At 44.6% G+C, this 15,030-nt stretch overlaps 1 protein-coding gene across 4 annotated transcripts in view; it reads right to left on the bottom strand.

Annotated features, from left to right (window-relative positions):
• The window catches only part of NUP188 (nucleoporin 188), a 47,541-nt gene that overhangs the window by 3,332 nt on the left and 29,179 nt on the right, over window positions 1–15,030 (bottom strand). For 3 of the 4 annotated variants that reach the window (XM_053373312.1, XM_053373316.1, XM_053373313.1), the window contains 11 exons: window positions 14,151–14,364; window positions 13,740–13,814; window positions 12,537–12,622; window positions 11,478–11,623; window positions 10,699–10,880; window positions 9,860–10,060; window positions 8,633–8,725; window positions 7,031–7,189; window positions 5,775–5,912; window positions 3,876–3,950; window positions 1,080–1,289 (listed from right to left, as the gene is read on the bottom strand). In XM_053373312.1, coding sequence (XP_053229287.1) covers window positions 1,080–1,289; window positions 3,876–3,950; window positions 5,775–5,912; window positions 7,031–7,189; window positions 8,633–8,725; window positions 9,860–10,060; window positions 10,699–10,880; window positions 11,478–11,623; window positions 12,537–12,622; window positions 13,740–13,814; window positions 14,151–14,364 — 1,579 coding nt within the window. The remainder of the gene's footprint in view (window positions 1–1,079; window positions 1,290–3,875; window positions 3,951–5,774; window positions 5,913–7,030; window positions 7,190–8,632; window positions 8,726–9,859; window positions 10,061–10,698; window positions 10,881–11,477; window positions 11,624–12,536; window positions 12,623–13,739; window positions 13,815–14,150; window positions 14,365–15,030) is intronic. The other variant, XM_053373315.1, reaches the window with a different exon arrangement.

The following is a 15,030-nucleotide window of genomic DNA, read 5'->3' as shown; positions in this document are numbered from 1 at the left end:
TGGCCAGCGTGACGAAGCTGCTCTGGCGAGCCAGCACCAGCGCAGCACACGGAAACACCGTTTACCTTCCCGCTATAAAGCGGTACCTATTTATCTACTTGCACTTAAGGGTGCTTTCGAACTGCTAGGTGGGCAGGAGCTGGGACCGAACGACGGGAGCTCACCCCGCCGCGGGGATTCGAACCGCCGACCATACGATCGGCAAGTCCTAGGCGCTGAGATTTTACCCACAGCGCCAAACATGTCAATAATAAAGAAATGCAAATGAAACTTTTAAAAGCAGCTTTAAAAATTTTAGAAAAACAAACTATCACCTACTCTCACAGCTAATTTCAGGTTATAGTCATTTACCAGATGCCATGCCTTTCAGCCACCTAATGTCTGGTATATCTCCCCTAATAGTTAATACGGAGGAGGAGAGAGACACCTCCCTATGGAGGGCATTCCACACACAGGGAACCGCTTTCAAGAAGGCCCTATCACAGCTCAAAGCCAACCGGGTGACCTCCAGTGGCAGCACCACCAAAAGGGGCCCAATTGTAGGCCAAGAGATGGTTGATAATGAAGGTGCTCTTTAAGCCACTTGGGTCCCAAGCCATTATGCAGAAACTGGAGAGAAACATCCACTGGTCACATCTGAAGTCTCACTTATGACAGACGCTTAGTTCTCATACATGGGCATATGTTTGAATTTATAAGTGAGTGCCATGGGTGCCACACACACCCTAATCACTTCGCCTCTCCCCTTTCCCTTATTAGCAACCCCCACTCCAGAGAGAAATAAGGAACATCTAGACACACACTTCACTTTCCCAACAAATCTGGGTAAAAGATGGTCTAAGTGGCACTTATCTGCAACTATGACACCATAGAGCTTGAAAGAGGAAATTGGACAGAGTGTCGCTCTTCCAACTTCCTCCTTCAGCTTTATGCACTTTTCAAGGGATATAAAAGGTAATCATTGCCAGCACCAAGAGGGCAGGGAATGGGCGCGCTTCCTGGGTGCCAGGGGAAGTCCATGCCAGGGGCACCACTGCAGAATTCTGGACTCTTCCTCCTAAGAGCCTGGCTTATTATACCTGATCAAGAAGGATTTGGCAGACATCCGGAGTGAAGTGGCGCAGGGCAGCGAGGGACTTGCTGAGGATTTTAAGGAGGCTGTACTGCACAGCGCGCAGAGCCTTCTGCTCAGCAGCCTCCGTCTCCGGACTGGGAGGCTTGGCAGAGGTCTGTGGGGGGCGCTGGACATGAGGCAGGATGGTAGACGGGAGGGGCTCTCCATTCTTGGTCTGAAAATAAGTCCAAGCAAGTGAAGGGAGGGACATGAGACAAGAGTGCCAACTACATACACATACACAGGCATACACACACACACGCCAGACAAACTATCACCACTACTGGGGAGGTTTTTGCAAAAGGAAGCTTTGCTTTGTTCAGATTCAGGTCAAGCTGGCAGCCAGTTGGAATCCTGGTATGTGTGCCCACCCCCCTTTGAATTACTAGCCCCTCACACAAAGTATGAAAAGAACTGGAAGCACTGAAATTTCACTCATTTACTTCCATTTCATAAAATTTATATATTATTCGATTGTAAAAAGGGGGGGAGCACACCTCAATGCAGTTTCCAAAAAAAGAATGAAATTATGAGTTTAAAAAAAGTTGAAAAACTACTATTTAAAGCTGTCTTTCGCAATCTGGTGCACTCCAGGCTTTTTGCACCACACTTCCCATAAGCCCTGGCTATTGACTATGCTGGCTGGAGTTTATGGGGTTTATTTTTTCTTCTTTTTTAATAAGGTTATTAAAGCTGTACCATAATCCAGTAAGATAAAAGAAACTAATCTAAATTGAAATAAAAGCAAAGGAATAAAGAGAAAAGAAAATGCAGTGTCCTCTTTCAAAGGCAGCTTTCAACCCTAGTCTCACACAAAAAGTGGTGGACCCTTCCAGCTCACACCTGAGAGATTTCCATTCGCCTCCCACCCTGGGAGATCTTCCCTTCTCTGCCTCTCACACAGGGTCCAACTCTATGATTCTATGACATCCGCTAGCAAGGCAGGTGGTCGTGGTTTATGGGAAATGACCTCAGGGGCTAAATGAGGCAGCCTGCTGGGCCGTTTTTGCCCCGGGGCCATTGGTTTCCTACTCCTGGAACTTATCTTCCACTTTCTGTAAAATTACTGCCCGCCCCGCAACACACACACGTCAGTAACAATACAGTGGTACCTCGAGTTACAAACACCTCAGGTTACAAACACTTCAGGTTATAGACTCTGCTAACCCAGAAGTAGTACCTCCAGTTAAGTACTTTGCCCGAGAATGAGAACAGAAATCGCACGCCGGCAGTGGGAGGCCCCATTAGCTAAAGTGGTGCTTCAGGTTAAGAACAGTTTCAGATTAAGAACGGACCTCTGGAACAAGTTAAGTTTGTAACCAGAGGTACCACTGTAGTAATAGGCAGTCATAGAACTACAATGGTTGCCCACATTGGTCATTCAAGAGTAATTCAAATTATTGGATGTGAGGGCGATCTGGCTGCGACATCTGTCACCCCATTGATCGCCAGGGTTGATTCGGCTGAGCTGGCTGGCTAAAAAAAGGGGGCCACTAGGGGGCGCATTGGAAGATGGCCGACAATACCATCTCTCCGACCCACACGGGGTAATTAAGAGGCTGTTATGGGAGTAGGCAGCCTCCCTTGTTGCCTCAAGGAAATGGGGAACACTGCCCTTGCCTGCTGTGCCCATAAATCACCCCCTAATTCGAAAGAAGGGGGTGAGGGCCCTAGGCAGAATGCCCCCGTGTGGACCTCGGCTCTCCTGGACGCTGTCTCTGATCGCGCACTAGTTGCAGCAATTTGGAATTAATTACAAAAGAAGCAAATGCACATATTTCAAGTGAAGAAGGGGAGTGAAGTCTGCTAATTTAAGTGACCTCTGCGAAAGACGACGACGGGCTGGAGAAACAGGAATATTTTACGATGAAGATACACCAAAGGCGGGGTATGTTGACAACGGGGCTGAATGGGGGGACGGGACCTTTTTTACTTTCCTTCTATGTGATTTACAAGAACCCCTCCTCATTAGAACCGTCGGTTGAACTGACCCAAGCAGGATGATTAAGGTCTGTGTGGAGATAAACTTTAACCAAAAGTATGCTTTATGGAGACCGAGAAGCAATAAGAGCTTTTGGGAATGGCGCAGCAATTAATTCGGAGTCGCCATCTTGCCAAAGGATTTATAGCCGGGAGGAAGAACGGATTTGTTTTCAGACTGCATTCCTAGTGAATCTCCTCAGAGGTTTTGAGAAAGGAGGCAGATTGGTGAAGATTAATGACGCTAAGACTGTTTTGATGTATGGAAGTGATGTTATATGGAAAACGTCTGGATATGGCTACTGGATAAAAAAAAAAATATCCACGCAGGATTACAAACTGTTCTAACCAGCTTGCGGAGACTATCAGAGGTCACAAAGAGAAAGGAAAAATATATGAAAATAACAACAAGAGATGTGGAAAAATAATAAGAAAGGACTGGATAGTACTGTGAACATCATAAGGTTAGATTTGTGGACATTAAAACAGCAGTAAGAAGCAAGAAGTTGATTGGATCCCTTCAGAACTTGAAATATGGGTACCCTCAACAAAAATTTAAAATTCGGCTGTGTAATTTGGAATTTATGTAATTTGGTTTGATTTGATGTGATTGGTCGGTTAATAAAAAATTATTCTTTAAAAAAAAAGAGCAATTCAAATTATTTCCAGGCCCAGATCAGAACATTGGTCTCTTGTTCAATCCTGGGAGTTTCCAATTGCAGTCTGAAGCGGCACAGGCTAAGCCTAGCTTCAGTGAGAACCAGCCACCTCAGCCCCTTACCTGTATGTAGTGTTGCAGCATTTTCCGACTGTGCAGAAGTGAAGTGCAAGCCTGGCACAGGTAACACAGGTTCACCTGAAATGTTCAAGAAAATGTCTCCTATAACAAATCTCCTGATAAATGGAAAACAAAGCCAGTGTCCCATCAGGAGGATAGAGGATGAACCACCTCAAGGAGCCCAAGTTCAAATTTTAGCCTGATATCTTGAAGGAGTCACCCTTAACCTCTATTTTTCTTCTGTATGTAGAATATCTTCCCTTGCCAAAGCAGACCAAATTATAAGGAGGAAGACCACCTAAACTCCTGGGTGTAAACAGCTTTTAACCAGGATAGAAAACTGAGCAGAAACCCTTGTGCAGGGAAAGACACTGACATAGCAGGAAAGGCAGGATTAAACACCCTTCCATACCAATGATACCTCAACCGATTCAGGACCAGGGTAGGAAAAGTATAATGCTTTTACTTTTAACAATAAGCAGAGGGCAATCATATTCAAGGACTTGAATGGTGTGGTCCTCATGTGATACAACACAAAATGGAACTTCATTCTCAGTAAGCTATTAACAACCTCGGTCCTTTTGCCAGGAAAGGCTAAAAACCTCAGAAGCCAACAACTTTAGTTAAGATTGAACCACCAACATTTCTTCCTCAGAAAGTTCACCTTCCACCCCAACAGGTCTTCCCTACAGAGGACCACTGTCCACAGGCTAAAGCATTAGCAGGACCATCCGCCCCCTTAGCTGGCTCCATGATGACTGGAGAAGAGCCCCTAAAACAGGGAGAGAAGGAGACCTCACAGAACTGCTATTTGATGGAGCTCTGTGAGATCCTCTTTTATGCACCCTGGATGATGTCAACTCTTTCCCTTGCAGGCTTCCTATGAATAGGAGCTCCCCCTTCTGTGTTTACTATAAGGGAGGGAGTTCTTTACCTCTTTGTAAATACAAGAATGCACCAATGATGCGGGGAGGGTAAGAATCCCAATCTGACAAAGAAAGTAGTATTGCTCACCCCACCTGCAGAATGGGTGGGTGAATGGGGAGCTCCTGCCTCAAAGTGCTAAACACAATCAGAGGCGGGGCCATTGGAGTTTCACCAGACTCCTCCTCAGCGACCATCTCGTCCAGAGGTGGCTAAATCAGCAGGCAAAGCCATAACAGCCATGGCACACTGACTGTGCATTGCTGAGGACAGCACACATGACACTCGGGGAAAGCAATATAGAGACTCCACCATGACAAGAGTGCCATGGGACCCAAGCCCCATTACAGGACTGAGAAAGAGGGCAGTCACTGAGCGCCCACCTCTTGGGACATTGCAGAATGTACACTTCAAAAATATCCCCCCTGCTCAGGAACGTTCATCACCAGAATTATTATAAAGGCAGCAAACTTTACTGTAAACACAGGCAGAGAACAGATCCCTCCTTTTCCATATTAGTTTGCTAGGAGCAATCACAATGCATTGCAGGTAGAGCAAAATATTACTAAAAATCACCAAAAGAGAACAATAAAATTGCACTTCAGGGTGAAGGAGTCTGGCAATTTAACAACAACAACAACAACAACTTAAAAGTGATTTCTGCCCATCCTCTAAAGCCTTTCTTCTAGAAACCTCCTCTTTACAATCTGGGCCCAATAGCCATTTCCAAGTAGAGCTCTCTCATTAGAAAAATCAATTTGGCTTTAGGCTTTGGTTTCAGGCTTAAGGATAATGAACTTTGCTCAGATCAACAATAAGGTGACATGGGGCAAGGGTGAGGGTGACATTTGATGACTCATGCTGCTTTAACCACAAGGACAAAGTTGTGCAAAAGTGTTTAATCGTGTGTAAACACAGTAAAGCCAATATGCAAGCAGAATTTAATAGGACAGGGACATGCAGACTAGTTCTCCCTACCTGTACATCTCTTAGAAGCTGGGGCAGGTGGAAGTGCCACTCCTTCAGGAAGTTAGAGAGCTGAAGAATGAACCCAACCGTATGATCTGCTTCTTCAAGGCAGGCCAAATTCTGTACAGTCCGGACTGCAGTCAGGCACTGGAAAAGGGGGTGGGGGAAAAGACCTTAAAGAGCAGTGCAGACTCTGATATTCAGTGTGCCACGGCTACAGGAATACTGGAGCATCCCTACCATCTCTCATCAATCTAACAAGACATCCTGACCATCTCCCACCCCACTTTCTTTATGAATAGGGAAAAGCTGGTTCTGCATGTCAGTGTGGCAGCACCTAATAACAGATAGGCACCTTCTCTATTGCCATTCTGGCACCTGCTAAAGATGCCCATCTTTCAACAAGACTTCTAGATGGAGATCTTTATTGAAGTTGGTATGTGGATTGCATCTGAACTGATCTTTGGTACATGCTGTTGTGGTTTTAAACTCTCGGTGTGTATCATACACACACACACAATTTTTATATATGCAGCTTTAAAAATCTTTTTTATATATTGTTTTGAATATGTTCTTATTACGGTATACTGTAAGAAGCTTCAGGATGGCCCATGGGAAGTGATTCAAAAATGAAATGATGTTGACTTCTGGTGTAGGATGACGCTGTGAGGCAAGGCTCTCAGCTCTTTCCTGATAAAAATGCTTTCAAACTTCTGAATCATTGGACTGTGTTGACAAAGACTTTGATTATCATCTGAAGAAAAGTTCTCATTACATATTATTTTGCTTTTAATGACCTGCTGCAATGACAACTTGGACTAAACAATCAACACTGGACTTAATTCTAACTGCACCACTATCTGCTGGGCCAGTGGAATTGGCAGAGGAGGATGCTCATACTAATTTGTTGAAAGAGACAAGTCTTAAAGCTGATCCGACAAGATCAGAGCTTAAAAATGACTTAAAACAGATGATGTAAATGGGCATTATTTAATTTTATGTGCTAAAATAGCAGAGACTTTAACAGCCATGGTTAATGTTTATGGACCTAATTCAGATTCCCCCCACTATGATTTACAAATGTTTTTGACACCTAAATGAGTGTATTTATGATGAAGTGGTGATAGATTTTAATGAAATATTGGATTCTGAGCTTGATAGAAATACACCTGTATAAAAAAAACACACCAATCATTAGTGAGGGAAACAATTAAGACACATATGGAAGAGTTTAGTTTAATGACAAACACACTTTCCCAACAAACCTGAAGGATCCTCTCTTGATGGACGCCCACAAAGTCCAAGGCTTCAGTCAGGAAGTTGTACCGCAACGTCTTCAGAAGGCGCTCCATCAAGGAGATGGAAAGGCGATAGACTCCTGGCCAGGAAGGGGCATCCAGAGATTTCCGCAACGAAGCCTGCGCCTGCATCACACGAGGACCACACCATTCAAATACACAAATCATTGCTATGCAGATGTTTCTGAGAAGGGGCCAGTTGCTTTCTGATAGAATTGGGTTTCTCCAGGGATGTCAACATGGATAGACCCTGTTTACAGCTGGATATTCCGCCTCCCGCCTCCCAATTTCTCTCCTCTATCCTTATGGTAAAACTTAGATTGAAAGCTCCTCAGGTAAGAGACCAGTGCTCTTATACTCAAAAATGCTCAAGCCCATGTATCTCAGCCTGATCACTGAGATCATCCAGGGGAGTGCTATTAGTTGTCTCTCATGTTACAGAGGCCTAACTGGCTTCCACTAGGCATTTATTGTGGTCAGTCCCCTGCTTCAGAATGCTCTTCCAGGAGAGATTCGGCAGGCACCTTGCTTTTGACTTACAGGTGTCTCTTGAAAGCCCTTTCTATGAAGACAAACCTACACAACTGCTTGCATTTTCTGATAAGTCATTTTAATAGTGACAATATGATTTATTAGACTTCTCAAGTTGTTTGTTACCAGAATGTCTCCAAGCAATGTACAACACATTTAAAAACAATATAAAAACATTATACCGCATAAAACGGCAAATAACCCCCTAACAACCAAAGGAAGCTTTGACAGAACACTAGTAACAAAGCAACATCTTATAAGTCTATCAAAAGTGTGGGGGGGTGTCTTTATGTGTCACCAAAAAGATGTCAGTGAAGGAGCCAGGCAGGTCTTATTGGGAAGAGACAGGGAGCCACAATGGAAGAGGCCTTTCCCTTGTCACTACCCTCTAAACCTCCCTGATAACCCCCACCTCCCTTTATGTTGTTTTATGTTTTACTGTATAAAACAGCTGCTGTACAACACACTATATTATGTAAATTGGTGGTATGAAGTAATGATCGCTGGGTGTGGAGCCCACTTCCACCCGCAGACAAGCCACAGCTGTCTGAACATCATGCCCTCTAGCTAACCTTTTGCTCTCTTAGAAGTCTGTCGTGCCCTGTCTGTGACCTTTGTCTCTTTAGATTAAACACTGTGCAAGGGGAAACTGACGCAGTGGAAACAGGTGCCAAAATAACTTTGTAACACCCCTCGATCTCGGGATTGGAAGATGTGTAAAGGTCACAGTCCAAAATGTATCTGACTGGTTTTGCATATTGTGCTAATAAAAAGAGCCTCGGCAGAGCTAGCTGGCAGCTTGCTTATGCACAGCTCACCTGATGACCAACACCTGACCTTTGCCCTTCACTTCAGTGGTATGTATATTAAAAACACCTTTATAAAGTGCCACATACACCAATGGAATTACATAAGTAACAGCAGCAGGTAATTATAATGATATACTTAAGGTAACCCCTTGCTTCACCATGACAGCAAAGCAAAGTCTGACAAAGTGGGTCACCCACACTGGAAAAGGAAGGAAGAGGAGTCACTCACCTGACCAGCTCCATCACTGCTCAAATGGTACACGCTCAAAAGAGGCAAGCAAATGCTTTGCATTACACCAGCTCCAGCCACAGCTGCTGCCCCCTGCAAGAGAAGATCCCTGCTGGATGAGGCCAAAGGGGGTCCATCTAGCCCAGCATCCTGTTCTCAGAGTGGCAAACCCATAAGCAGGACCCGAGCACAATAGCATTTCCCACCTAACCTGGCAGATTCCAGCAACTGGTGATCAGAAGTACTGCTGCCTCCAACTCTGAAGGGAAGGCACAGGCATCATGGCTAGTAGCCATTGATTGCCCTCTCCTTCTCCATTAATTTGTATAAGGAGTTGGGGTCAATAGCTCTTGAGAAGTGGTATCGCCTGCCTCTCTCTCCAGGTGGTGGAGCTAAGCTGAAGCCGCCACAGAGCTCTCTGACAAGACCCTCAGATTTCTACCGATGTTTACAATGGAAAACATTCTACCTGCTCATCTCTCAGGCTCTCCAGTATCTGGATCCAACAGCCCACCCACAAGACAAGCAGAGGATGAAACAATGAGCTCAGCTCTGAGCTGGTACGCAGCTTAGGGGGGTTGTATTAAACTCCAATAATGAAAATTAAATATCACTGGAGAAGTTTGAACAGAGGTTGAATAGCTAGTGTCAGGGATTCTTTAGCTGTGACTCCTGCATTACAGAGGGTTTAACCCTTGGGGTTCCTTCCTGCAACAGTATGATTCTGTATATTTCTTTCATGCTGGCAAGCTCACCTGATACAAATCCCCACTGTGTCAATCTTCCCTGAAATCCAACCATGTGATTGTGTTATGCGCACATTCTCCTCCATATGTCATTTGACTTTGCCACTTTGAGTCATTCTTCCCAATACTTTAAACTATGCAACATGTTTGCTGACTCAGAGAATCCTCAGACTCTCCATGCTTAGAGGCAGCATGCCACTGAATATTATATGCTGGGGGCGAACGGCAAAACCAGACCAACACCTTCTGCAGCAGGAGTGACAGAACCTGTTGCTTGGGCCACAACTCCCATCATCTCATGACTATTAGCTATGACGGCTGAGGGGAGTTGGAGCCCAGCAACAGCTGAGGGGGCACATGTTCCTTATATGTTCCCCCTTACAGCCACAAGCAGTTGGGGGAAACAGGACTCAGCCATATAGCTCAAGACTAGCTAGCTAAAACTGTGTGGAAGGAACATAAAGCTTTTGCCTCTTCTCACCTGCTGGGTCCTGGCCAAGGTCAACAGCAGGTGCAATGAGGCTTCTGTGAAGTGCAGGTTCTGCTTCACTCTTAAGCTTATCTCCAGGGTGGTGAAGAGAGTTGGGAGCAGTGGGATCTTCCGGGTAACTTGCAGCCAATAATCCCCATCCTCATCCACTTCACAGAGCTCCTTCGCCAGGTGAAGCCCCAGCACACACACCTGCTGGGAGGAGGCAGAGCAGGGAGCAAAGAGCACATGGGCACCCAGGTGGGGAAGGAAGGATACTGTCAGAAAACAAGCCGCTTAGGATAACTGCTACTAGCAAACAGTTGTTTTTAAGTTTGTGATGGTTTTATATGGTGTTTTAATTGTTTACATATTAGTGCACATCACATATACATACTGCACATCATATACATATTAATGCAGTGTTAAATACTTTTACGAAAAAAATATTTTAAAAAAGGATTTACGTCTTTTACACAACAGTGTGGCATGCAGTGGTTAGCATCAGGCTAGACCTGGGAGACCAAGAGTTGAATCCAACCAAATTTTAATCATAGTAGGGCCATTCTGCCGTGCAATTATGTATTCACTGTCAAGTGCAGCTTGGCTCCAAACAACTTTGGTTTAAATCACTGTCTTCTTGCTATGCAGGTCAGCTGAATCAAGTGGTCCACTCCAAATGATGGCAGGAAATGAACTGAGACCTCAAGGGAGAAAGGATTAACAACTTTCTTTGAAGTTTCAGGATTTCCTGCCTTCGAGGAACACAGGGGCAGCTAAGCCCCACTTGGAGATGCCACCCCCCCCCAGCCTTTCCCCAAGACTAATGAAGGATATTAGAAGCCACTTGCCCCGTCTCGCTGGTCTTTCTGCTTATGCCGGGAGGCATCGTCTGTTTCCATGCTGTCTTTGTCATCTGTTGAGTCCCCAAAAGTCAGGCAATGCCGAGTCTGGTCAAAAAGGGCAATGAATTCCTCCTGGAGCGTTTCACACACGCTCAACACCAGCTGGGAATACTCAGGAACTTCACTCACTATAACACACATGCACACAGCAATATGATATGGAGCACGAGGAAAAGCATATAGAGCAGCCTAGTGTTGGACAAAAGCCTTACTTTGAGGTGGGGAATCACTCCCAGGGGATGAATGTGGCCCTCAGAACTCTCCCTAGAGCATACCCCCTCACCAGCTCTGATCTGTTCCTTCCTCAAGTGCATTTGCCTAGCTATAATCTGCCCCTCAGCTGTGATAAATGTATTGGGCTGGCACTGCGTCCAAAGCTATTGTCCCATGGTTTGTTCCCAAACCACTTCAGGAATGCTTGGGTTCAGAAACCACATTCTTTCCCAAGCAAGCACTGGAACCTTCAAAGGGCACCAGATTTCCCACCTGCCTTGCCCTACACCCCTACTTGGGACCCTGTCTAAATAAGTTGTATTGCATGTGAATCTTGCATCTATGTGTTGTTCTGTGCGATTTGCCCAGGGGGTGGGAAGGCGGGCTCTTTTGGGAGAGAAGCGGCATATAAACAAACAACAACATAACACAACACAAGCATCTTTGCTCAAGGCATTACGCTAAGCAGCAAGAGTGATGCCTGCAGACGTTGTCCATGTAAAGATCCCCACCTTTCATCTGCTTCATTTGCAGGACTGTGATGAGAGCAGAGAACACTTTGGCCTTTGTCTTTTCCATCATCTGCTGGTCTGCCTGCAGCACTCCATCCAGAATCTTCGTCAAGGAGTTTATGATTTTATCCACAGAGCCCAACTCGCTGACAACAGGGATTGGGGGGCGGTGAAATGGAAGAAAAAATATTAAGATGCATAAAATTATACACATGTCAGCATGTCATCTGCTCTGCATGATTCACAACCTCACTGCGTGAGTTTGCTTTAGAAGAGAGCAACAATCCTCAGCATAGTGCACCCAGCACCTGCCTGCTCTTGATCATCTGCCAGCAGAAGACCACGGAGGGCATGGTAAAACCACTTCCCTTTCCAGTTTCTCCCATCAATGAACAATTCTGCCTTAAACAGTGGTTCACTATAGTTCACACCTGTTTTTGTGCTGGCCATCTTCGAAACTGGATTAGGACTTTTAGAGACCATAAAGCACAGAAAAAAGTTTACAGTGCCCCTTAATGGAGAGTAAATCCCCTGAATAAAATAGGGCTAAGTAGACAGTGTTGGGATCGCATATTACATTTCCACTGCCTTCAGAGATTTTAAGAATTATTTGATTGACTGAAATAATAATAAAAATAATAAACATGCTGCTTGACTGCAGTAAAACTTCTAAGCAGTTTCCAATAAATACTAAATTATCAATAAAAAATACCAAATAAGAAAATAAAAACTTAACATTATTTTATAAGAGCAGTAAAAAAACTGAAATTAAAGCACATCTGGATAGGCTTGTTTTAAATAGAGGCTGAAAAGAGTACAGTGAAGGTGCCTTCCTGGGGTCGATAGGAAGGGAGTTCAAGAGTGTAGGTACTGCCACACTAAAAGATTGAATTCTTATAATTATGGATTGATTTCTTAACGGTAACTCTTCAGAGTACCAGCAAGGAGTCCTTCTTAACCCGCCACCTGGAAATGCTTGGAACTGAACCTAGGACCTCCTGAATGAGAAGAATGTGTTCTGCCACCAAGCTAGTGCATCCTTTTCCCCAAGAGACCTACCTCTTCCACTGTCTCAGCAGGATTAAGAGGAGGGTGCACAGCATGGATCCCAGCTGTAGACAACACACCGAAGTGGGAACCAGCAACTGCAGAAATATTTATTTATTCTGACTGAGTAACAAGATTTTAACATTGTCTCTCCTAAACAACATTTCCAAAGGAGAAAGCAACATGAATAGACAACCATCAAGCCTTAAAATAAAACCACAAAATAAAAATGTGATACAAGCCAATAAACCGACTGCACAGGGGGAGGAGGGAAGAAAAAAAGCATGTTTGATTCTATTTCCAAAAACAGAAAGGGAAATGTTTTAAGTGGCTTCAGGACAGAGGGGGAGCCAGGTGGGCATCTCAAAGGAGTGTGAGCCAAGATCCAGACTGCTACATAAATGGTCCTAAGTTTTGCGGGCACCTTTAAGTTGGCAGGACAACTGTTCGTGCATCCTGCAATGCTCACCAGGACAAACTTTTGTCATTGATCATGCTCCAGTGAAATGAAGAAACACAGGCTACGTACACACCATAAATTTGAAGTGTGTTTCATCCACATGGTTCCCCCTGTGAAAGAACCCTGGGAACTATAGTTTTCCCCTTACAGATACATACTGTTTTTATACATTCTTCTTCACTTAAAGCAGCTAAACAAACTCTATGACTTCAAGCTGTAGAAGACCAAGGATGCTATTCAACTAAGTATTACTCAGAGTATACCTGTTAAAAGGATCGTGTTCATTAACTGAAATAGGCCTACTCAAAGTAAGATCTAGTTCAATGGTACCCTTAGAACCCACCACTGCCTGCCAATCTGCTACCAAGGGTCATGTTTAAGGTGTTAATACTAACATTTAAGTGCCTATACAGCTTGCTTTATCCCTTATACACCTAGCAGATTGCTGCAGTCTCCAGAGTCTCTCCTACAAGTTCTAAAGATGTGAGAAGCCCACTCTGCAGTGACTCATAGTGTGACACTTTTCCACTTTCCAAAACCAACTGGAGGCATTTTTCTGTTCCCACGTGCTTTCCTAGCTGTATAAATGGGTCTTCACCACAAGTGCCCATTTGTTAGGGCTTTAGTCTTGTTTTAAAATGCATTTGCTGCTTTGGTGGTTTTAACTGTTTTATCTTATGCATAAATCGCAAGACAGTGGTTCAGAAGGCAATTAATAAATTGATGATAAAAGCAGTGATGTTAACAACACTCACCAAAGCCTCAGTCCCACTCAGGACCTCCAGGAACAGCTGCTGGACTTCGGAGTCAGTCAAGTGCATGATGTCGGCCTGAGAGGATCAAAGTCCATCATTAAAAATTTGTAACAGAATCATTCCCTGCCCCCATTTCTTCTTTGCAAACAAAATCAAAAAAGTTCCTTTATATGCAAGATGCATGTTTGTTGAGCAATCAGCAGCTGCAGTACCAGGGAACTGTAAAATCTGAGATTACTAGAGCAGAATCTTTTGCAACTTCCTTCTTTCTCTCAAGTAACAGCTGTTTCTTTTTTGACAAATCTGTTAACTGGCCCAACTAACTTATGTGGGATGCAATATGATTCAATCCCATCTCCCATTCTATACTGTAACATTTTATGGACAGGCAAAGAGACAAAACCTCCTTACGTGACTGGAAGAAACAATCAGCATCATCCGCCATGCGGAGATCAGCATCTGATACTCTGACATAGAGGTGCAGCCGCTGTCCTCCGTCTCTGCCATGTGGAACGCGAGGGACTGCACGTAGCCTGACCAGTAAGCAAAGCGCTTCTCCGTGGAAAACTTCTTCAGTGTGTCTTTCAGCGACTGGTCCAAAGAACCCCTATGGGCAAATGAGAAACTGAGAGCCGTGATACTTGCTCTTGGTTACTCTTGGTTTTGAGAAAGTAGAAGTTTGTCCCTTCCTGCTAAAGCAGCTTTGACCTCAAATGCTTTGGACTACAATTCCCATCAGCCCCAACATCATAGAGCTGAGCTGGATGGGGCCGAAGGGAGATGCAATCCAAAACAATTGGACAGCACCAGGCTGGAATAGGTCACCTTGATGAATTCGCATCAAAGCTACAGCAGATATATCAGATAACGAAAAACAAGGTATACAAAAATAAACATGTGCTATTCTACTTACGTGTGCTGTAAGTAAACGGTGGGGAACCTATGGGCCATGGGCCAAACACAGCTCACCAGACTGTTCCTTTGGTGGAGCAAGGATTTCTCCCAACTGCCCATCCTCTGATGGGTGGTCAGAGCAAGTCTTGTTCAAGGAGAGGAGCAGTTTCCATTCAATTTCTTTGCAAGCCGCCCTGCCTTGCTCCTTTCAACCTTGAATTTTGGAGGTGGAAAGGAGCAACATGGAGCAGCACAGGACTGGCAACGCCACTTGGGAACACTTGGGAAAGTCAACTGTGCTGGCGGTAACATGCTCTATAACAGATTGTGCTGTCTATTGTGCAACATATGCTTATACAATTCTCCTGCACAACATTCTGCTGATGCAAAACGTTTT

The sequence above is a fragment of the Podarcis raffonei genome, chromosome Z (assembly GCF_027172205.1).
Source record: "Podarcis raffonei isolate rPodRaf1 chromosome Z, rPodRaf1.pri, whole genome shotgun sequence".
NCBI lineage: Eukaryota > Metazoa > Chordata > Lepidosauria > Squamata > Lacertidae > Podarcis > Podarcis raffonei.
The sequence above is the reverse complement of the archived record's forward strand: the minus strand, read 5'-3'. Positions and strand labels throughout refer to the sequence as shown.